We start from the raw sequence: 18,214 nt of genomic DNA on the forward strand, positions 1-18,214 counted from the left end.
CTTGATGACATCTAGGTCAGATTTGAAACTGGGTCAAGTGCCTTCAAAAACTAGGTCAGTAGGTCAAATAATAGAAAAACCTTGTGACCTCTCTAAAGGCCATATTTTTCATGGGATCTGTATGAAAATTGGTCTGAATGTTCATCTTGATGATATCTAGGTCAAGTTCGAAACAGGGTCATGTGTGGTCAAAAACTAGGTCATTATGTCTAAAAAAAGAAAAACATTGTGACCTCTCTAGAGACCATACTTTTGAATGGATCTCCATAAAAATTGGTCAGAATGTTCACCTTGATGATATCTAGGTCAAGTTTGAAACTGGGTCACGTGCCTTAAAAAAACTAGGTCAGTAGGTCAAATAATCAAAAAACCTTGTGACCTCTCTAGAGGCCATACTTTTCATGGGATCTGTATGAAAGTTGGTCTGAATGTTCATCTTGATGATATCTAGGTCAAGTTTGAAACTGGGTCAACTGCAGTCAAAAACTAGGTCTGTAGGTCTAAAATTATTTAAATCTTTTGACCTCTCTAGAGACCGTATTTTTCAATGGATCTTCATGAAAATTGGTCAGAATTTTTATCTTGATAATATCTAGGTCAAATTCAAAACTGGGTCACATGAGCTGAAAAACCAGGTCACTATGTCAAATAATAGAAAAAAACGACGTCATACTCAAAACTGGGTCATGTGGGAGGAGGTGAGCGATTCAGGACCATCATGGTCCTCTTGTTTAAATACACATTTTGTAGGATGTGATCAATGTTTCAAAGTCTATACTCAAAAATGCCATTTTAAAACATTAATTAACATAGAATCCTCTTCATCAGAACATATTTACTTTTTATAATCTGCATATTGTATTACTTATGCTGACATTCTGAGTCAATTACTGTGACTAACATTACAATTAAAAACATTTGACTATTTACAAGAAGAATAAGTACTAAAAGTTTGAATCTTCAAACTCATGTAGTGATTCCAAATTAGTGTTCCTTTCCAAAACGAAACAAACTTTCGTAGTCAATCCGCCAAACAATGTATGGACCTTTGTCTATATATCAACTCTCACTTTTTCTGTGTTAGCGTCCAAGACAAGTCACTGAGTAACATTATCCTGCAATGTTCTACTCACTTGCTTTTGAATTTACTTATTTTGTGTACAGAATTGATCTACTGTCCAGATTAGCAAATCTGAGTTAAAGGCCTGATTCAACTTTTCAAAATCATTTTTCACTTCCTCTGTTAAGTTCATGTACCATGTTTCAGCATCCTTTGGCAAAGCTAAACACATTTGAATGCATTTTTGTTCATTATTTCCATGAAGTAGCAAGTTGCTACAAGTTCAAATTTTTCTAAAAAGAATTTTGCATTTCGAATTTTCAAAACTTTTGTGCGGTTTTCAAGTCCATTTTCACTGTTTCTTCCTTGCGGCAGTTTTCAGGTTTAACTGCAAGTTTTTATGTTTTGTCACAGAGTTGTAATATAATTCATTTTTCTTGCATCTCACTCTTAATTTCCATATATTTAAAATTTTCTGCCCTTTTGATTATCACACCATTTATTATAAACGGGGGCCTTTTTTCTCGGGGGTAATGTAGCTAATATGGAACAAGTGGTAGTGTTCTTAATATTCTTTTTTTCCATTCTAATTATTATTATTATTTCACTTTTCAATTAGTTCAATTTATCAGATTCATAGTAACTTAATAATTTAGTATTTTCAAGGTTCTCAAATGTATTTCTTGCCTTATATATTTAAATTATAAAATTTTGACTAATTTTGTCTTTCCGGTGCCATAAAACAAAACCCAAATCTAACTAAACTCCAAATTGACTTCTTTCAACTTTCACTCCAAACTCTGCTACATTTTTAGTCATGCCATCTTGGTAACTTCAACCTAAATCACATCACACAGGCATCATACTTCAACCAATCATATCACACATGATACATTAAAACTATGACAAGTACTTGTATACTCCAGTGGCTTATTTCTTCTGATTCTAATTACACTTACTAATTAAATTATGAGCATATCATAATTATGTCTGGGAATATCTTTTGAAGTAGCATGACCATATCAAATGAAATATGTTTAGCTATAATTATTTTCTTGATAAGTAATAACTGTAGAAAGGTAAGGGCACTCTCGATAATAATATTGACTTAATGTTATTTTAATGATTTTCATAATAAAATGTATTATCTAAAGTATAGAACTGGTCACTTGTGTGTCATACAATGTTGACATCATTCTTATTTGAAAAAAGAAGTTCAGCTACGCAAAACATGTCATTGGTAGTCACTCTATTTTATTGCACATTTTAGTGAAAGTATATGTTTCCATATCAACCTCTGCAGGAAGAATTTTCTGTTTTACTCCATTAAGAATTGAGTGATCATTAAACTGGCCCAAGCAAGGTTATGATACACAGGTGGGCCCTATTGTAGATTGTGCTGTGTGGTAGAACCCTGAAAACTTTTGCATGAAGAAACCATTGAGTCTGAAAACCAATCCCTGTATATTGAAATTCTGCTTCTGTTTGTGTTCAGGGTAAGGTATGTTAGATATAGAGAAGTGTCACTGACTTCTGTTATGACAATATTGATTAATTGCAGACGGAATGCCTGTTTGTACAAACAAAATTACAATTCTTGATAAAGCATGTTGTCAAAGACTTTTTACACCTGTGAATCGATGTATTGCTATTTTTTCGATATTACACTTCTAATATATTGATATATGAAAATTATAATCAAGGATGTGTGTACTTATTATTACTAAAGTTATTCTCAAAGAAAAGTGTTATTATACTAGAAAGAATTCTTCATTGTTATCTTTATTAATAAGGTAATGTTAATTATTATTATAATATTAATACATATTGTGATTGATTAAAAATAATGTAAATTTTCCGTTATTAACCAGGTTTACCAGACAGTTACGCAATCAATGCCATAAAGTCATCATACATTCCGATCATCGAATCCATATGTCGTTATGCTCTGTTTGGCAAGTCAAAAGTTAGTCGAATTTTTCATATGAAATCAAGACACATCATGAAATGCATTAACGGACGAAACGTCTTTCGGAAGGATCGCTGTACGATAGCATGTTCTTTACGGAGAAAGTTCCAATGTTTTAGCCGTGGCAGTCAGACAATCAAGTTGCCAGTTTTAATAGTTCAGAAGCACAGTTGCATGTGCAGCTTGTAGAACGCATTTAGACAAAGTCCAGTCACTTGGTATTTGTCACGTGCTATTTTGTTTATTGAAAGAGTAAAGTTTTTTAGCAGTTTGCCTACTGTAGCATTGAAAAGCAAAACATTACTTATGTTAAATAATAAAATGTGCCTATTTTTTTTGTGTTTATTAATATTTGGGAAGGTGCTCGGTTGGTAATGATTAATTCACGAGTGATTTTGATCGAGAGTGATTTAATATCGATCCGAACGAATCTCATACTTTTTATTTATGATTAAAATTTATTGGGAACATATTTATTATTTTGATTGAACCACGTAAATTCTTCGCATTTTATCAGCTACTAAATTTTAGCATGATATGTCAATTCGGATGGACCATATGCTATTATTAAAAAAACCTCCCCACGAATGGTAAGCGTTGCATAAATGGGAATTTTCCGTATTCAGCAAATTTTAATTAAGTATTAAGTAGTTACTGCTGTAAAATTGTTATTTCATATTAGCATCTAAGGTCGGATATAGATATCAGAAGTAAATTACTTCATTTCATAGTTTTTATATGCAGTTTCTAAAATTTGTAAATGTCCCTACAGGGATGGCACTGATTTAACATACACGCATGATCTTTGCTGAGGCATATAAACACAGGTAAACATCTTGAGTCTGAAGTTTGGAAACTTGAAATTATAATTTATTTACTGTTCAAATTAGTATCTAGTTGTACATTTCGTGGTGCCTTCAAGGCTACATACGACTAGAAATTTGTATATTCACCACGTAATGACATAGATGCACTGTTTTCTGGGCTGATACATTTTCTTACTATGTAAAATTATATAAAAATAAATTCATCAGTTTATGAAATTTGTTTGTGGACAGAAAATTTGATGTACTTTTTATTAGCTCACCGTTCAAATTGGTCTCTGTGTGAGCTTTTGTGATCAACATTGTCCGTCACTGTGGGTTCCGTCCTTGTCAACAATTTCTTGTCTGCACGATAAAGGTTCATTATGTTTTTATTTTAACCAAGATTGCTCAAACAATCTTGTATCACCATAAGATCTCGGTTCCTTTCATGATACTCGGAAGTTCCCGTTTATGGTTTCTAGAGTTATGGCCCCTGAATGTGCCAAATTTATGCTTTTGTGGACCTTGTCTGCTCGATATCAGCTTATTTTTTTGATTTATTTTTTACCAAACTTGCACACAACTTGTTTCACCATAAGTTCTTTGTTCTGTCTTGTACTGGCTAGTTTCTTTATGGTTCCAGTGTTATGGACCTGAAAAGGCCTAAAATTAGCTATTTTGACACTCATTGTCTGCACATTAGCCAGCTTCATTTATGATTGATTTTAACCAGACTTGCTCACAACTTGTATCACACAGGAAAGATCTTGGTTCCTTTCTTGAAAATAAACTGGCAGATTCATCCATGGGTTCCAGAGTAATGGGCACACTTTAAATGTCCAAACTTTGATATTTTGACTTTTGCAGCCATTTAGAGACTTCATTTTTGATTTGATTTGATACGAAGTTCCAAAATATCTTCAACAACAATATATCTTGGATTTCATGAGGAATCTGTCAGATCCAGTTATAGGTTCCAGAGTTATTATGTCTCCCACCACACAGTGGTGTGGGAGACATATTGATTTACTCCAGTCTGTGTGTGTCTGCACTCTAAATGGAACATTTCTCATCCGATCTTCATCAAACTTCAACAAAATGTGTCAGCCAATAAGTGCTCGGCCAAATTCGATAACCAGCCAAATCGGCCTAGGCGCTTCGGAATTATTGCCCTTGATTTACCAAAAACACTCAGATTTCTTGTGCAGTTTTACCTGTAAACCGGCGCCTATACTACTATTAGTATAGGCGTCTTTTTGGTGTCAAGATAAGCGCTTTGCACATGTGTCCGATTAAGTAAACTGTATATAAAGACTGACTTTACTATTTAGGTTGATTAGGCAGTTGTGGGTGTCATGCGCTTTTCTCAAAAGCTACTCTAGTTTTATATCTAATTTCATCCTCTGATTGTAATCAAAATGGATTATTGTGTCGTTAGTTATCTTATTGGACTTATTGGAAATTTATTATTGTCATTAGTTGGACTGAGACAATAGGGTAGCAGAACTATGGACTGTTTTGTTGTCATTTCCTTCCTTATTTCAAATTTATTAATATGGGTATATATCCGTAAAAACTAATGAGATCTGATCTCGAAAATTACATTTAGTCAACAGATGGACCTTGGACAATCTGTGAAGATACATATTGAATGGATTTATGACAAATTACATTCTTTATTTATTTTTTTAATATGATACACTTGGCTACTGCTAATTAGATTGGTTTGAAACATTAATTGTGTCTTACATGGTAGTAATTGTCCTATTAGATATATCGTGATGATTGATAAATTTATCAATATGAATAATTAACTAATCATTTTAGTGTATTGGCTTGTACCTTGTATCATTCTACATGAATATACCAATGCATGATTACCTCCCTGTTTTTAATAAAAATGTGATTTTATCTTGGTATATTATTTCTAGTAATCATTTGAAATTTCGTTATATCTTTAGTGGACTGAGCATAGGGTAGAGTAGATAGCTTATTGACTGATTTACATACTTAGTGTGTTGCTTTGTGCTCTTTGTCAAATTTGATCATATTCATTTTGAGCAATGGTTAACTTCGGTTGAGCGCATACAAGGGCCATCATGACCCTCTTGTTATTTCTACTTAGCACTGAAAAAGTTTGAGTATTTAGTCGGTATATAACAGATGCAGAGTAGATTCTCCCACAGTCGTGTTAAATTGTTTGGGGTGGATTGGAAGGTAGCTATATTTTTTAGTTGTATCATGTATAGGCAATTCCGCTAAATGTTGTATAGCAAACTGCTGGGATCTAGGTTAGATGTGAAATAATTTATTAGCAGTTTCGGCAAAAAACTCACTATTCATTATGTCTCCCACCACTAGTGGTGTGGGAGGACATATTGATTTATTCAGTGTGTCTGTGTGTCTGTCTGTCAACAAAGCTTGTCCGCACTCTTAGTCGAACAGTTTCATCCGATTTTCACCAAACTTTAACAAAGTGTGTTTGACCATCGAGACCTTGGCCAATGTTCGATTATACTAGCCCAAATCGGTCCAGGCATTTTAGAGTTACGGCCCTTGAATTATCAAAAAATCGGCCTTTTTTACTCATGTCGGAACAATATGTCGAACATTTCTCATCCGATCTTCACCCAAACTGGAACAAAATGTGTCTTGACCGTGTGACCTTCGGCCAAAGTTCGTAAACTAGCCAAGTCGGTCCAGGCATTTTGGAGTTAAGGACTTGAATTATCGAAAAAAATTGCCTTTTTGTTACTCTGGTCCGCACAAATAAAGTCGAACATTTTCTCATCGATGTTCACCTAACTTGATCAAAATGTTGTTTGTCCGTGAGACCTAGGCCAAGTTCGAAAATCTAGCCATGTCGGTCAGGCATTTTGGAGTTACGGCCCTTGAATTTTAATTTTTTTTCATCGAAAAATTGGCCTTTTTAATCTTGTCCGAACACTAAGTCGAAACATTTCTCATCCGTTGTTCACCAACTTGAAAATCAAATGTGTCTTGACCATGGAGACCTCGGCCTAAGTTCGATAATAGCCAAAGTCGGTCCAGGCATTTTAGAGTTACGTCCCTTGATTTTCGAAAAAATCGGCCTTTTTACTCTTGTCCGCTCTCTATGTCGAACATTTCTCATACGATGTTCACATAACTTGAACAAAATGTGTTTGGCTTATGACCTTACCGTGGTTCGATTACTAGCCAATCGCACAGGGACACTTTTGATTTCTATGGCCACCTTGTTTTACTGATTGGATACACTCATCCAGACGTCTAATTGGTTTCCCACTCGTCTAAATATTCTAGAGATCTTACATTTTTCATAGGGGCAGTTGTGGGAGACATGCGCTTTTCTCAAAAGCATCTCTAGTTAGAACATGACTTTTATTGTTCATTGAGATTTAATTTCATTGATTGACACAACCACTAAATCCTCGAAAATTAGTTTCTCCCATGACTTCACTGTATCTTTGGTAAAAAATAGGGATTTTTTTACTCTTTGGATGAATCTTCATGAAACTTTACAAATATGTAGGTCACTGTAGGGCAATTGGTGCATGCAAATCTTTTGTAATGACTCTCTTAGTTTCTGCAGAGTTATTGCTCTTGTTTTTAAATTTATAAATTCCATATCAGACATAGTAGTTATCCTTTGATGGACCTTCTTGAAAACTTTAGTACTATAATATTGATCATGGTTTTGGGCTGTGATGCCATGATACTTTCACCAGAAATAGGGATATATATTCACTAATTATGCTTGTTTCCGTTTTAGCAAGTGACTTATTTTTTGCTGTATTTGTATCTCTTGTTATATCATGTATTTTGACCAAAGTATTAGTTGATTTTGCTGTTTAGGGCTGTATTTTATGGAATAACTCGTATCTGTTTTTTCCTTCTTCTGAGCACAGCTAACTTTAACTAGTTAGGAAAAACTGTTGTGTAAACTATGAAATGAACGTTTGAGCAGCTTCATTCTGGTTTATGTAAGGTGTAAACAGATCTTGAAGGATTTTTTAATATTTTTTAGAATTTTTATAGATGTAATGTTCAGAAATTTACCCATAATACTTTACTTTATTTCATATTGCCACCAGAGGGAGCAGTTGGGACTCTGGTTCCCCTCACATGTTTATGGGTAAAGCTGCAGAGAGATTAGATACAACGCAAGAAGCAGGATACCAGACCTACAGAAACTGTGATTCTGACATTCCAGGGTACCAGGCAAAGTACAGGTAACTATTTGAACTAACTGTACAAGACTCTGGTTTTGTCTTTCAAATATCTCGGAAAGCAGACAATGTAGATCACTTTTGATATGCCCAAAAGTATAGAATCATTTTCATGTGCCAGAAAAAAAATGTGCAAAAGATGTATGAATAATTTACATAATTTTGATGTTGAGATGGTAAGTTATGTAAAAAGTAAAAGGAATTGTCACAGAGACAAAGGGCATCATGTGAAAGGCTGTGAGCATGTGTTCTTTATCTATATGGCGGTAAACTGTTTTGTAATAAATGAATTTTAAAACTGTCAGACTGGATTTTTTGAAAAAAGTGCTTCACTCCAAAAAAGTTGTATAATATTCAACTTTAAGACAGTTTTGACTGGTTTTCATATAATGTGCGTGAACAAAATGTTTTGTTAACACTTTTATGTATTATAAATTTGAAAAGTAATTACCCATTGCCAGGTACTTGTACTGTATTTCACATCAGTTAAAATCTGGGATGAGTGTCTTGATAAGTGTCACGTGAGTACAGTGGGGAAGTTTGCTGGTTGATGTCTGTTGAAATATGTTGTGATCGAGTGACACATTAGGGCTTTCATTCTAATACATTACTGTTACAAAATTATTTTTTGGTGTGATATAATTCATTGGGAAAAATATGAAGTGATAAATTTGTGTCTTAAATCTTAAATTTCAAGGTTTGTATTGTGGTCAAGTTCTTCGGTATTAACATCGTTGCTCATTTAGAATTCAAGTTTCAATGAGACCTGGGCAAGATTTGTGGACATTAAATGTTGACCTTCATCCCACAGAATCGGAGTTTTTATTGATGATAAAAATGTTGTTGGTTTATAAAGGGAGGGGTTTTCATTTAAAATGGTTTTTACTATAGACGAGTTTACGGTTTGGTAAGTTAACATTTTGCTGATAAATTTCTAAATGGGACTGGTCCATTATTTAATTGGGCAATTCCATTTATCATTTGACCCATTATTTTTCCGGACCTTTCCAGGATTTCGCGTTAAAATTTCGGGATTTTTACCATTTGTCCGGGACATTACAACAGTGACTTTAGTTTTCGTATGTTTCATGCATAAATATCATAAATTTATATGGCTGTTTCCGGAGATAAACATTGTTCCCTCGCTCTTAGGAATAATTTGTTGCAAATGTCGTTTCTAGCTTCTATGGGAGGTAATTAGGGTTATGTTTCGTCTATTATGTTCGGCACGTGTTTGTTGCGTTCAGAAGCGTGAACTGGAATGGGAGACTTGCTTATATACGAAGAATTAACTGGTAATCGTTATTTAGAATCTGACTTATTTTGTATCTTTTTAAAGCTTAAAAGTTTACCTAATCATTTAATTATAATGGAATCCTCAAAGGAATGAAATAGGTTCTTGTAGATGAAATCATATAAGAATTATTTTCGGGTTAGGTCAATTTTTGCAAAGATCGGCGTGCCATAATGCATTCTATAGTCGATAAGTTTAATTTAGTAATATGTGTGACAATCAGTCTACATTTTGAAAGATTACACACCTTTTAAAATACATTATCGTTTGCTCCGTTATCTGCATTTGTTCCAATCATGGCTAATGTAGCTTTCACCGCCTACGTGTAAACAACAAACGAGGATTTTTGGCTATTGTTTCCTAATATTAAATTTATAATAATTAAAACTGTTATTGATTGCTTTTATTTTGTTACAAATTCATTATAAGGGTCTTCAATATAGCTGACTGTAATTAATCTGGGTCATCAAAAGATCGCTGTGAGCAATATGAGTGTGATCGGAGATATGCTTAATCAACATGTGTCCCGCTCGGGGGCGATGATACTGATTAACGGATAATTAGGAATAAACTCAATGTGACACCGGTGACTGTTATTGTGTTTTATTCCTGTAAAATTCAACAAATTTATAGGTTTTTTGGGGGGTTATTTTTGTATTTCTGTATTTTTAATTTTCCGGGACATTTCAACACTGTCCGGGACACCGGGACGAGTATGTGATTTCCGGGACAATCCCGGACAATCCGGGACGTATGACATGTATGCATTTATTATTCAAAGGGGTGTTCATTGAAAATTTACTAACTGAATAGCGAACAATGCAGACCACGATCAGCCTGCATGGATTGCACGGCTGATCTTGGTCTGCACTGGTAGCAAAGACAGAAACACTTGCTGCCAGCAGGCTAACGGTATTAGTAACCCACCACCCACCCCCACTGCTCCCCCCCCCCCCTCCTCACTTTCAGTTGTACTGTAAAAAAACACATATTTTGCTGTGGTCAAAATGTAAAAAATTGGAATAGTGGATCTATTTGTGTGGTCTTATATTTGCGTGATGGTTTAAAAAAAATTTCCTGCTTGTGTATCGTAAGGCGTTACCTATAGACAGGTATGTTTAGCTGTTAAAATTCTACTGATCTATGATACTATTACTGTAAAGATTGATTGCTATTAATTGTTTGGATGTTTTAACATTTCTAGTTACCTGTAAACCTTGAATACTCTATACCTGTTACAATTATTATTCCAGAATCCATGGCTCAAATGTAATCTACATAGGCGTTTTAATAGGCCATTATATGATCAATGTTGTTCATTAAACACCTTCAAATCCCTAAAAGTTTATTTTAAAGGTTTGAATAAAACATTTATGTGGTTTATTTGTTGGTCATTAAAATACCCTAAAGTTGTTACAGAAGAAATACAAAAAAATGTCAAATTTTGGTTAATATATGGCAGTTTCTGTTCAAGTTTGGTTAAGGAAGAATTGTGTAGTATTGAGAATTCTTGATTTGTATTATGCATATGGTTAGTTTTTATACAAAGATTAATGTTCGTCAGATTAGGGACCTCAGGAATATAGCGAAAATCAAACCCTTGTGAAAATTTCTGCTTTACAGTATACTATATTAACCATATTGAAATTATTAGGTTCTTTAATTGTATATAATATTATGTAGTAGTACAGTGTCCATGTTACACTATTGAAACAAAAAATGGAAATGATAAAAGGGCCTCAAGGCCACACCAAACTGATTAATAGTTCATTTGGAAAATTTTCAAAAACGATGGAGCTAGCGCGCAAGCAAGCAAAATTTTTATTTGATTTGTTTTCTCAGTTTCGACTTTTTGAGAGGTGGGTACATTTTTTAAGGAGCAAGTGGGATAAATTTTCATATTATTTCCTCACCAGAGCAAAAGGTGCTCAAGGTTTGCTACTGTGACTACCTTGTGTCCCTCATCCATTGTTGTGGGTGATCAACAATTTGACTGTTAACACTAGATGTTTCATTTTGGCCCAAACTTCATGAAACTTGTCTGAATGTTTGTTTCTATGGAATTAATATTAATTTCAGAACTGGGTTATCTGACTTCTTAAACTAGGTCCCTGGGCCAGATCCTAAAAAAACTTTGTTAACACTCGACAGGCAACATTTTTGGACCTGATTCTTCATAAAACACATTGTCATGTTGTTTTTCTTTTTGAATGCCTAGATTAAGTTCAAATCTGGTTTAACTTGAGACCAAAAACAGGTCACTAGGTCAAATTCATTAAAAGTCCGTGTTAACTTACAGAGGACTTGATTTTCCATATAAAAAATATCAGAATTGATGTTTTTGCCATTGAAATTTAGGCCAGGTTCGAAAATTGGGGATACCTGTAGATCTTATACTAGGTCATTAGGTCAGATCATATAACAAGAGCGCCGCCATGCGGGGCAATATATGCCTGAAGGCTTACATCATAGGATTGGAGCAAAAAATTTTGAAGGAACTTGACTGTTGTAGCCCCAAGGGACTGGTACTCATAAAGGAAAACTTCTAAAACATATCTAAGTCCACAGAAAAAAAATCAAAGCTCTACAAAAAAATCCGTATCAGGTATAGGTATGTAAAAATACACTTAAATTGGAGGGGTACCTTCCTTGTTGTTCTCAGATAAGTGGTCTCGGTTTTCCTACGGCCATTAATAAAAGGTTTCAAAATAAGCTATTTTTAGTTACTTAAATGGGAAGCAAATTCAAAAAAAATATTTATTTGTAAGTACAAAAAAGAGATCTGCCAAAATAAAATCAAGACACAATGCAATGCAGAGCAATATACACAAAGCAAGTGAAGATCATATATGACTTTGACCTTTAGTGTGACCTTGACCTTGAAGCGAGTCTATCCGGAAACATGCGCTCTGCACATCATTTACGATTGTGTTGTGAACATTTCTGCCATGTTTCTTTGCAATTCTTCCTGCTGTTCAGAGTTACAGAGTGGACATGAACAAACTGATATGACTTTTGACCCCTAAGTGTGCCTTGACCTTGAAGCAAGTCATCCGGAAAATGCGCTGCTGCACGTTCAGTCTGGTGTGGTTGAACATTGTGTCAAGTTTCTTCGAAAAAATCCTTCAAGGGGTTCAAGAGTTACAGAGCGGACCAAACAACAAACTAATATGACCTTTGACTCCTAAGTGTGACCTTGACCTATGAGTGAGACATCCAAAAACATGTGGTATCTGACACATCGTCTCGGTGTGGTGAACATTTGTTGTAAAGTTTCCTGGAAATACTTCAAGGGGTTCAAGAGTTACGAGCGGAACACGAAATTGCTACGGACAGACGGACACCAGCGTCATAACATAATAGTCCCTTCGGGCGTTAAAATCATTTCATGTGCCAGAAAAAAATGTGCAAAAGATCTGTGAATGATTTACATAATTTTGATGTTGAGATGGTAAGTTATGTAAAAAAGTTAAAGGAATTGTCACAGAGAAAAAGGGCATATTTTTTTAATTAGTGGTAAAATGTTTGTAATAATGATTTTACAATGGCAGGTGATTCTTGTGAAGTATTGCACAACAAAATAGTTTTTAATTTATGTACATATTTAACAGTTTCGCAGGTTTCAAAATGTGGCAGAAAAAATGTTTTGTAACACATTTATTTGAACATGAGAAAAGTGAAAGCCAAAATTTTTCTTTCACATCAGTTAAAATCTGTGAAAAGTGTTTTGTTACATGTTAAAACAATTGATATTGTTTGACAGCAATTTTCTTGGGAGGTTTCAGTGCTGATAGTCTGTTGATATTTGATATTATGAGTGACACATTCAGTCCTTCATTCTCAACCAAATTTTTTTTTTGTGAAAGTGATAAAATTTCAAAGAAAAAATTGATATAAATCCACAATGTTTGTGTTGAAATCTTGAGTTTCAAGGTGGAATTTGGTCAAATTCTACACGATTCTCAATTTAGAATTCAACTTCAAGCATCAATGAAACATGGTTGATCTTTGGCAATATTTTTGACTGTCAACCCAATAAGGCTAGTTCAGGGTCCTCCCCAGGCCCTTTCAGCTGGGCACGCTTAAATATCTTAGCGCAGGGACGGCTATATAAATTTCAATACATAAATTTTCATGTATTACAGTTTATTCACTGGAAACTGTGATATAACAGCTGATAATGCAAGTTTGATCATGCCCGGAGGCAAAATCGATAATGTTACAGTCGCAGAACGTCATCATGGACAGTGTTACAAACAATCGGCCAACTGTCAAACTTTTTGCAGACCGCATTTTATTTTGAGCAGAAATACAATGGGTTCAAATACTTGTATATATCAAACAAATTTTGATATTGCATGTAATCAATTTTGGCATAATGTAAAATGCAACCGTTCGCCAGAAATTGACAAATCTGTTCAGTTACAACCAAATGAAATGGATGTCGAACCATTAATGTTGTATTTTTGATATCCAGCAAGTAATGGCTAGTCTTTTTCAATAAAAGCTACCTGCAAAACTTGCAAAATTGCAACTTCTATTTGCGAAAATTGGGAAAAATCGTACCTGAAACTGCAGATTATTTCGGACAACACAAATTCGGATAGGTAATACTTGTATACAGAGAAGGTAGATTACATCAATATTTTGATTACAATACTTTTACTTTAAATTATTTTTCATAAATTGAGATGCAGATTCATCTAAAACACGAAAACACAGATTGATTGGTAGGTTTAAAGATATAGTTTGTGTTTGACACGGTTATTTAAAGGACCAGATATGTAGACTTATTTCCTGTTTTTCTGTTATGCAAGATAAAATCACGGTGTGCATATTTTCTTTTTAAACCAACTTCAAAGAAAATCAAGTAGAATATATTAAATATTGATTACTTGCATTGATTTCTCTTGATTTTATTTTACTTAAGTACTTGATAATATGTTAATATATGTTTCCAAGTTCAGATGCATGCAGTTTAATATCATTCTTACATTGCATCACCTCAATTTAATTAAATGAATAATATGTTTATTGTGATAAACAATTAAAAAAAAATAAATAACAAAAAAAAACCGCTTAAAAAGTTACCCGCTATAAGTCCCAAAGAGCCCGGCTATAAACAATAATCCTGGGGAAGAACCCTGTAGTTGTTTGAGAGGTAGGAGTTATCATTTAAATGCTTACTTAGGTGAGTGTGTTTAGGTGAGTTATCCACCGTGTCACTGAAGTGTACTGTAAAAGATCATATTTTTGCTGAGTCAGAATTTAGCAAATTTAAAATAGTGAGTCTTTTTTTGAGGTTTTTATATTTGCAAAATAGTTAAATAAAGTTTCATGCTTGTTTCCGCTTTTTAATAAGTCCGTGTCTGAAAAAGTTACACACCGTAAGACATTACCTATAGACAGGACTGGTATGATTAGCTGTGAAATGTCTACTGATCTATGTTACTAGTACTATAAAAATTGATTGCTATTATTTAATTGCATAGATGTTCTAACATTGTGTCCAGCATGAAAAGGGTTTTAAAATCTCTTTTATATGAGCCGCCCCTGAAAAAAACCAAATAATGGTTGAACCAAAATGGATCCAGACCCCTGCGCCCCACGCAGTCTGGTCAGGACCATGCTGTTTGCTTTTGGTTTCTCAAATTTTTGCAATAGGCTTTGAAAGCGAACAGCAGGGATCCTGACCTTACTGCACTGATGCGCAGGCTGGTTGGATCCAAGTGGTCGCAAACGCATTGTTGGTTTTCTCTGGTGTGGCTCAATGTAAATTTGACAACACTATACCTGTACAAAAAATTTGCAGAACAGGCTTCAAATGTATTCAACCCGGGGGCATAGATGCGTGTTTTTTAAATAAACCCCCCCAAACACCACAAACCCCATTAGATGGTTTTAATTAACATTGTTGTTTATTTGTTGGGTCAAAAAAAAAAATTTCCCTAAAATTTGTTAAGGAAAAACACAAAAAAATATTAGTTTTGACCAGAGAAACATAAAAGACGTGGTCACACATATTTCAAAAAATATTTTATTGGGCTTGCAAACATAGGAATTTTTTTGATGTGAATTTTGGGCATCTGGATTTTGTTCCAGATTTCTTCAACGACCAGGTTAGGGCCCCTTGATGCAAAATAGCCAAAGGGGAAATACAAGATTGTGTTTTGATTTTAAAATGTTTTTGCATAGAGTCATAAAAATTAGGGGAATGTGATGAAGCATGTGAAGTTTGCTGCTGGTTTTTGTTTGGGATTTCACTCAACCAGACCAGAGTTATGGTCCTTGACTTAGTGAAAATTACAAAAAAGGGCTTAAATTTGTGTTGTTATCTTAAACTATTTTATTAGAGTTATAAACCCATAGGGAAATTTATCCAGCATGTGTTTTTTTTTCTTTTGAGTTTTTTTTTAGCTCGTATTCGAAAAATAAGTAGAGCTATCCTATCACCACGGTGCGGCGTCGCAGCTTGTTTAATTTTTTGTACCAGTCCACTTTTTACAAAGTCTTTTGAGATAAAGCTTTGAAATTTTTCACACTTTTTTTACCATCACCAGGCCATTTATAGGCGGCAAATAACTTCATCAAGGATTTTGGGCTGAATTAGGGCCCTTTTTTGATTAGAAATCATGGTTAATTTTTCGTACCGGTTCTTTTTTTGACAGCTTTTGAGATAAAGTTTTTGGAAACTTTCAAAATTTTTTCCATCTCATGAGTTATTAAGTGTACATAACCCATAAAGGTTTTTGGGGCTGAATTTGGCCCCTTTCTACTTAGAAATCTGGTTAATTTTTCGTCCCTTCTATTTTGTGAAAGTGTTTGACTAGGGTTTTTGAAACTTTTATCACTTGTTCAGTTAATAGCCCCCATCTGTAGGAAAGAGTAAAACCTTTTCTCTATTTTGGGGTGAATTTTGGCCCCTTTTTGGGCTTTGAAATTGGTTTGTTTTCATACAAGTCCACGTTTTTTCAAAAATATTTAATATATGGCCCTTTTAAAATTTGAAACACTGTTTTCATCAAATTTCCATCTGAGACAAAAGTTTTAAATCTGACAACTATTTTGGCTGAATTTGGCCCTTTTTTGGCTTTGAAATTGGGTTTACACATTGCCCTTTTGTGCAAGGGCTTATCAAAATCCACAAATACAGGAACTTTTTTTTGTCAATCTTTTTTAGCTCCCTGTCCAAAGTGACAAGGTGAGCTTTTGTGACGGCGGTGTCGTGTCCGTCGTCCGTCCTTTTGTTGGTGTGGTAAATTTTGTTGGGTTTTTTGGGTCCCCTTTTTCTGGTCTTTGAAATTGGTGAATTATCTTTATACTAGGTCAATTCGAAACTGGGTCACGTGCCATCAAAATGGGGGCCCGAGGTCTAAAATAGAAAAACCTTTGACCCCTCTAAGGCCATTATTTCCCGACCATGAAAAAGGTAAAGTTCACCTTGTGATACTAGGGCAAATTCGAAACTGGGTCACGTTCCTCAAAACAGGGCAGTAGGTCTAAAATAAAAAACCCTTTTGACCTCTCTAGGGCCAAATTTCACAAGATTTTAGAAAATTGGTCAAAAGTTCACCTTGATGATACTAGGTCAATTGAAACTGGGTCCGTTCCATCAAAAAAAAGGTCAGTAGGGAAATAAAAGAAAAACTTGGACCCCTCTAAAGGCCATATTTTTCGGTTCTGTATAAAATTGGGCAGAATGTTCATCTTTATGATATTAGGTCAAGATCGAAACTGGGTCCGTGCGGTCAAAAAACTAGGTCAGTAGGGCTAAAAATAGAAAAACCTTGTGACCTCTCTAGAGGCCATATATTTCATGAGATCTTCATGAAAATTGGTCAGAATGTTCATCTTGATGATATCTAGGTCAAGTTTGAAAGTGGGTCACGTGCCATCAAAAACTAGGTCAGTAGGTCAAATAATAGAAAAACCTTGTGACCTCTCTAGAGGCCAATTTTTCATGGGATCTGTATGAAAGTTGGTCTGAATGTTCATCTTGATGATATCTAGGTCAAGTTCGAAAGTGGGTCACGTGCCATCAAAAACTAGGTCAGTAGGTCAAATAATAGAAAAACCTTGTGACCTCTCTAAAGGCCATATTTTTCATGGGATCTGTATGAAAATTGGTCTGAATGTTCATCTTGATGATATCTAGGTCAGGTTCGAACAGGGTCATGTGCGGTCAAAACTAGGTCAGTAGGTCTAAAAATAGAAAAACCTTGTGACCTCTCTAGAGGCCATACTTGTGAATGGATCTCCATAAAAATTGGTCAGAATGTTCACCTTGATGATATCTAGGTCAGGTTTGAAACGGGTCATGTGCCTTAAAAAACTAGGTCAGTAGGTCAAATAATAAAAAAACCTTGTGACCTCTCTAGAGGCCATACTTTTCATGGGATCTGTATGAAAGTTGGTCTGAATGTTCATCTTGATGATATCTAGGTCAAGTTTGAAACTGGGTCAACTGCTATCAAAAACTAGGTCAGTAGGTCTAAAATTATTAAAATCTTTTGACCTCTCTAGAGGCCATATTTTTCAATGGATCTTCATGAAAATTGATCTGAATATTCACCTTGATGATATCTAGGTCAGTTTCGAAACTGGGTCACGTGCGGTCAAAAACTAGGCCAGTAGGTATAAAAATAGAAAAACCTTGTGACCTCTCTAGAGGCCATATTTTTCATGAGATCTTCTTGAAAATTAGTGAGAATGTTCACCTTGATGATATCTATGTAAGGTTCAAAACAGGGTCACGTACCTTCGAAAACTAGGTCAATAGGTCAAATAATAGAAAAACCTTGTGACCTCTCTAGAGACCATATTTTTCAATGGATCTTCATGAAAATTGGTCAGAAT

General features: G+C 34.6%; 1 protein-coding gene across 1 annotated transcript in view; it reads left to right on the forward strand.

Moving 5' to 3' along the window:
• LOC123551310 (uncharacterized) overlaps nt 1-18,214 on the forward strand; it is a 67,645-nt gene that overhangs the window by 23,200 nt on the left and 26,231 nt on the right. The window contains exons 3-4 of the mRNA XM_053542101.1: nt 2,932-3,026; nt 7,907-8,067. Of these exons, the coding sequence (XP_053398076.1) occupies nt 2,932-3,026; nt 7,907-8,067 (256 nt within the window). The remainder of the gene's footprint in view (nt 1-2,931; nt 3,027-7,906; nt 8,068-18,214) is intronic.

The sequence above is a fragment of the Mercenaria mercenaria genome, chromosome 4 (genome assembly GCF_021730395.1).
Source record: "Mercenaria mercenaria strain notata chromosome 4, MADL_Memer_1, whole genome shotgun sequence".
NCBI lineage: Eukaryota > Metazoa > Mollusca > Bivalvia > Venerida > Veneridae > Mercenaria > Mercenaria mercenaria.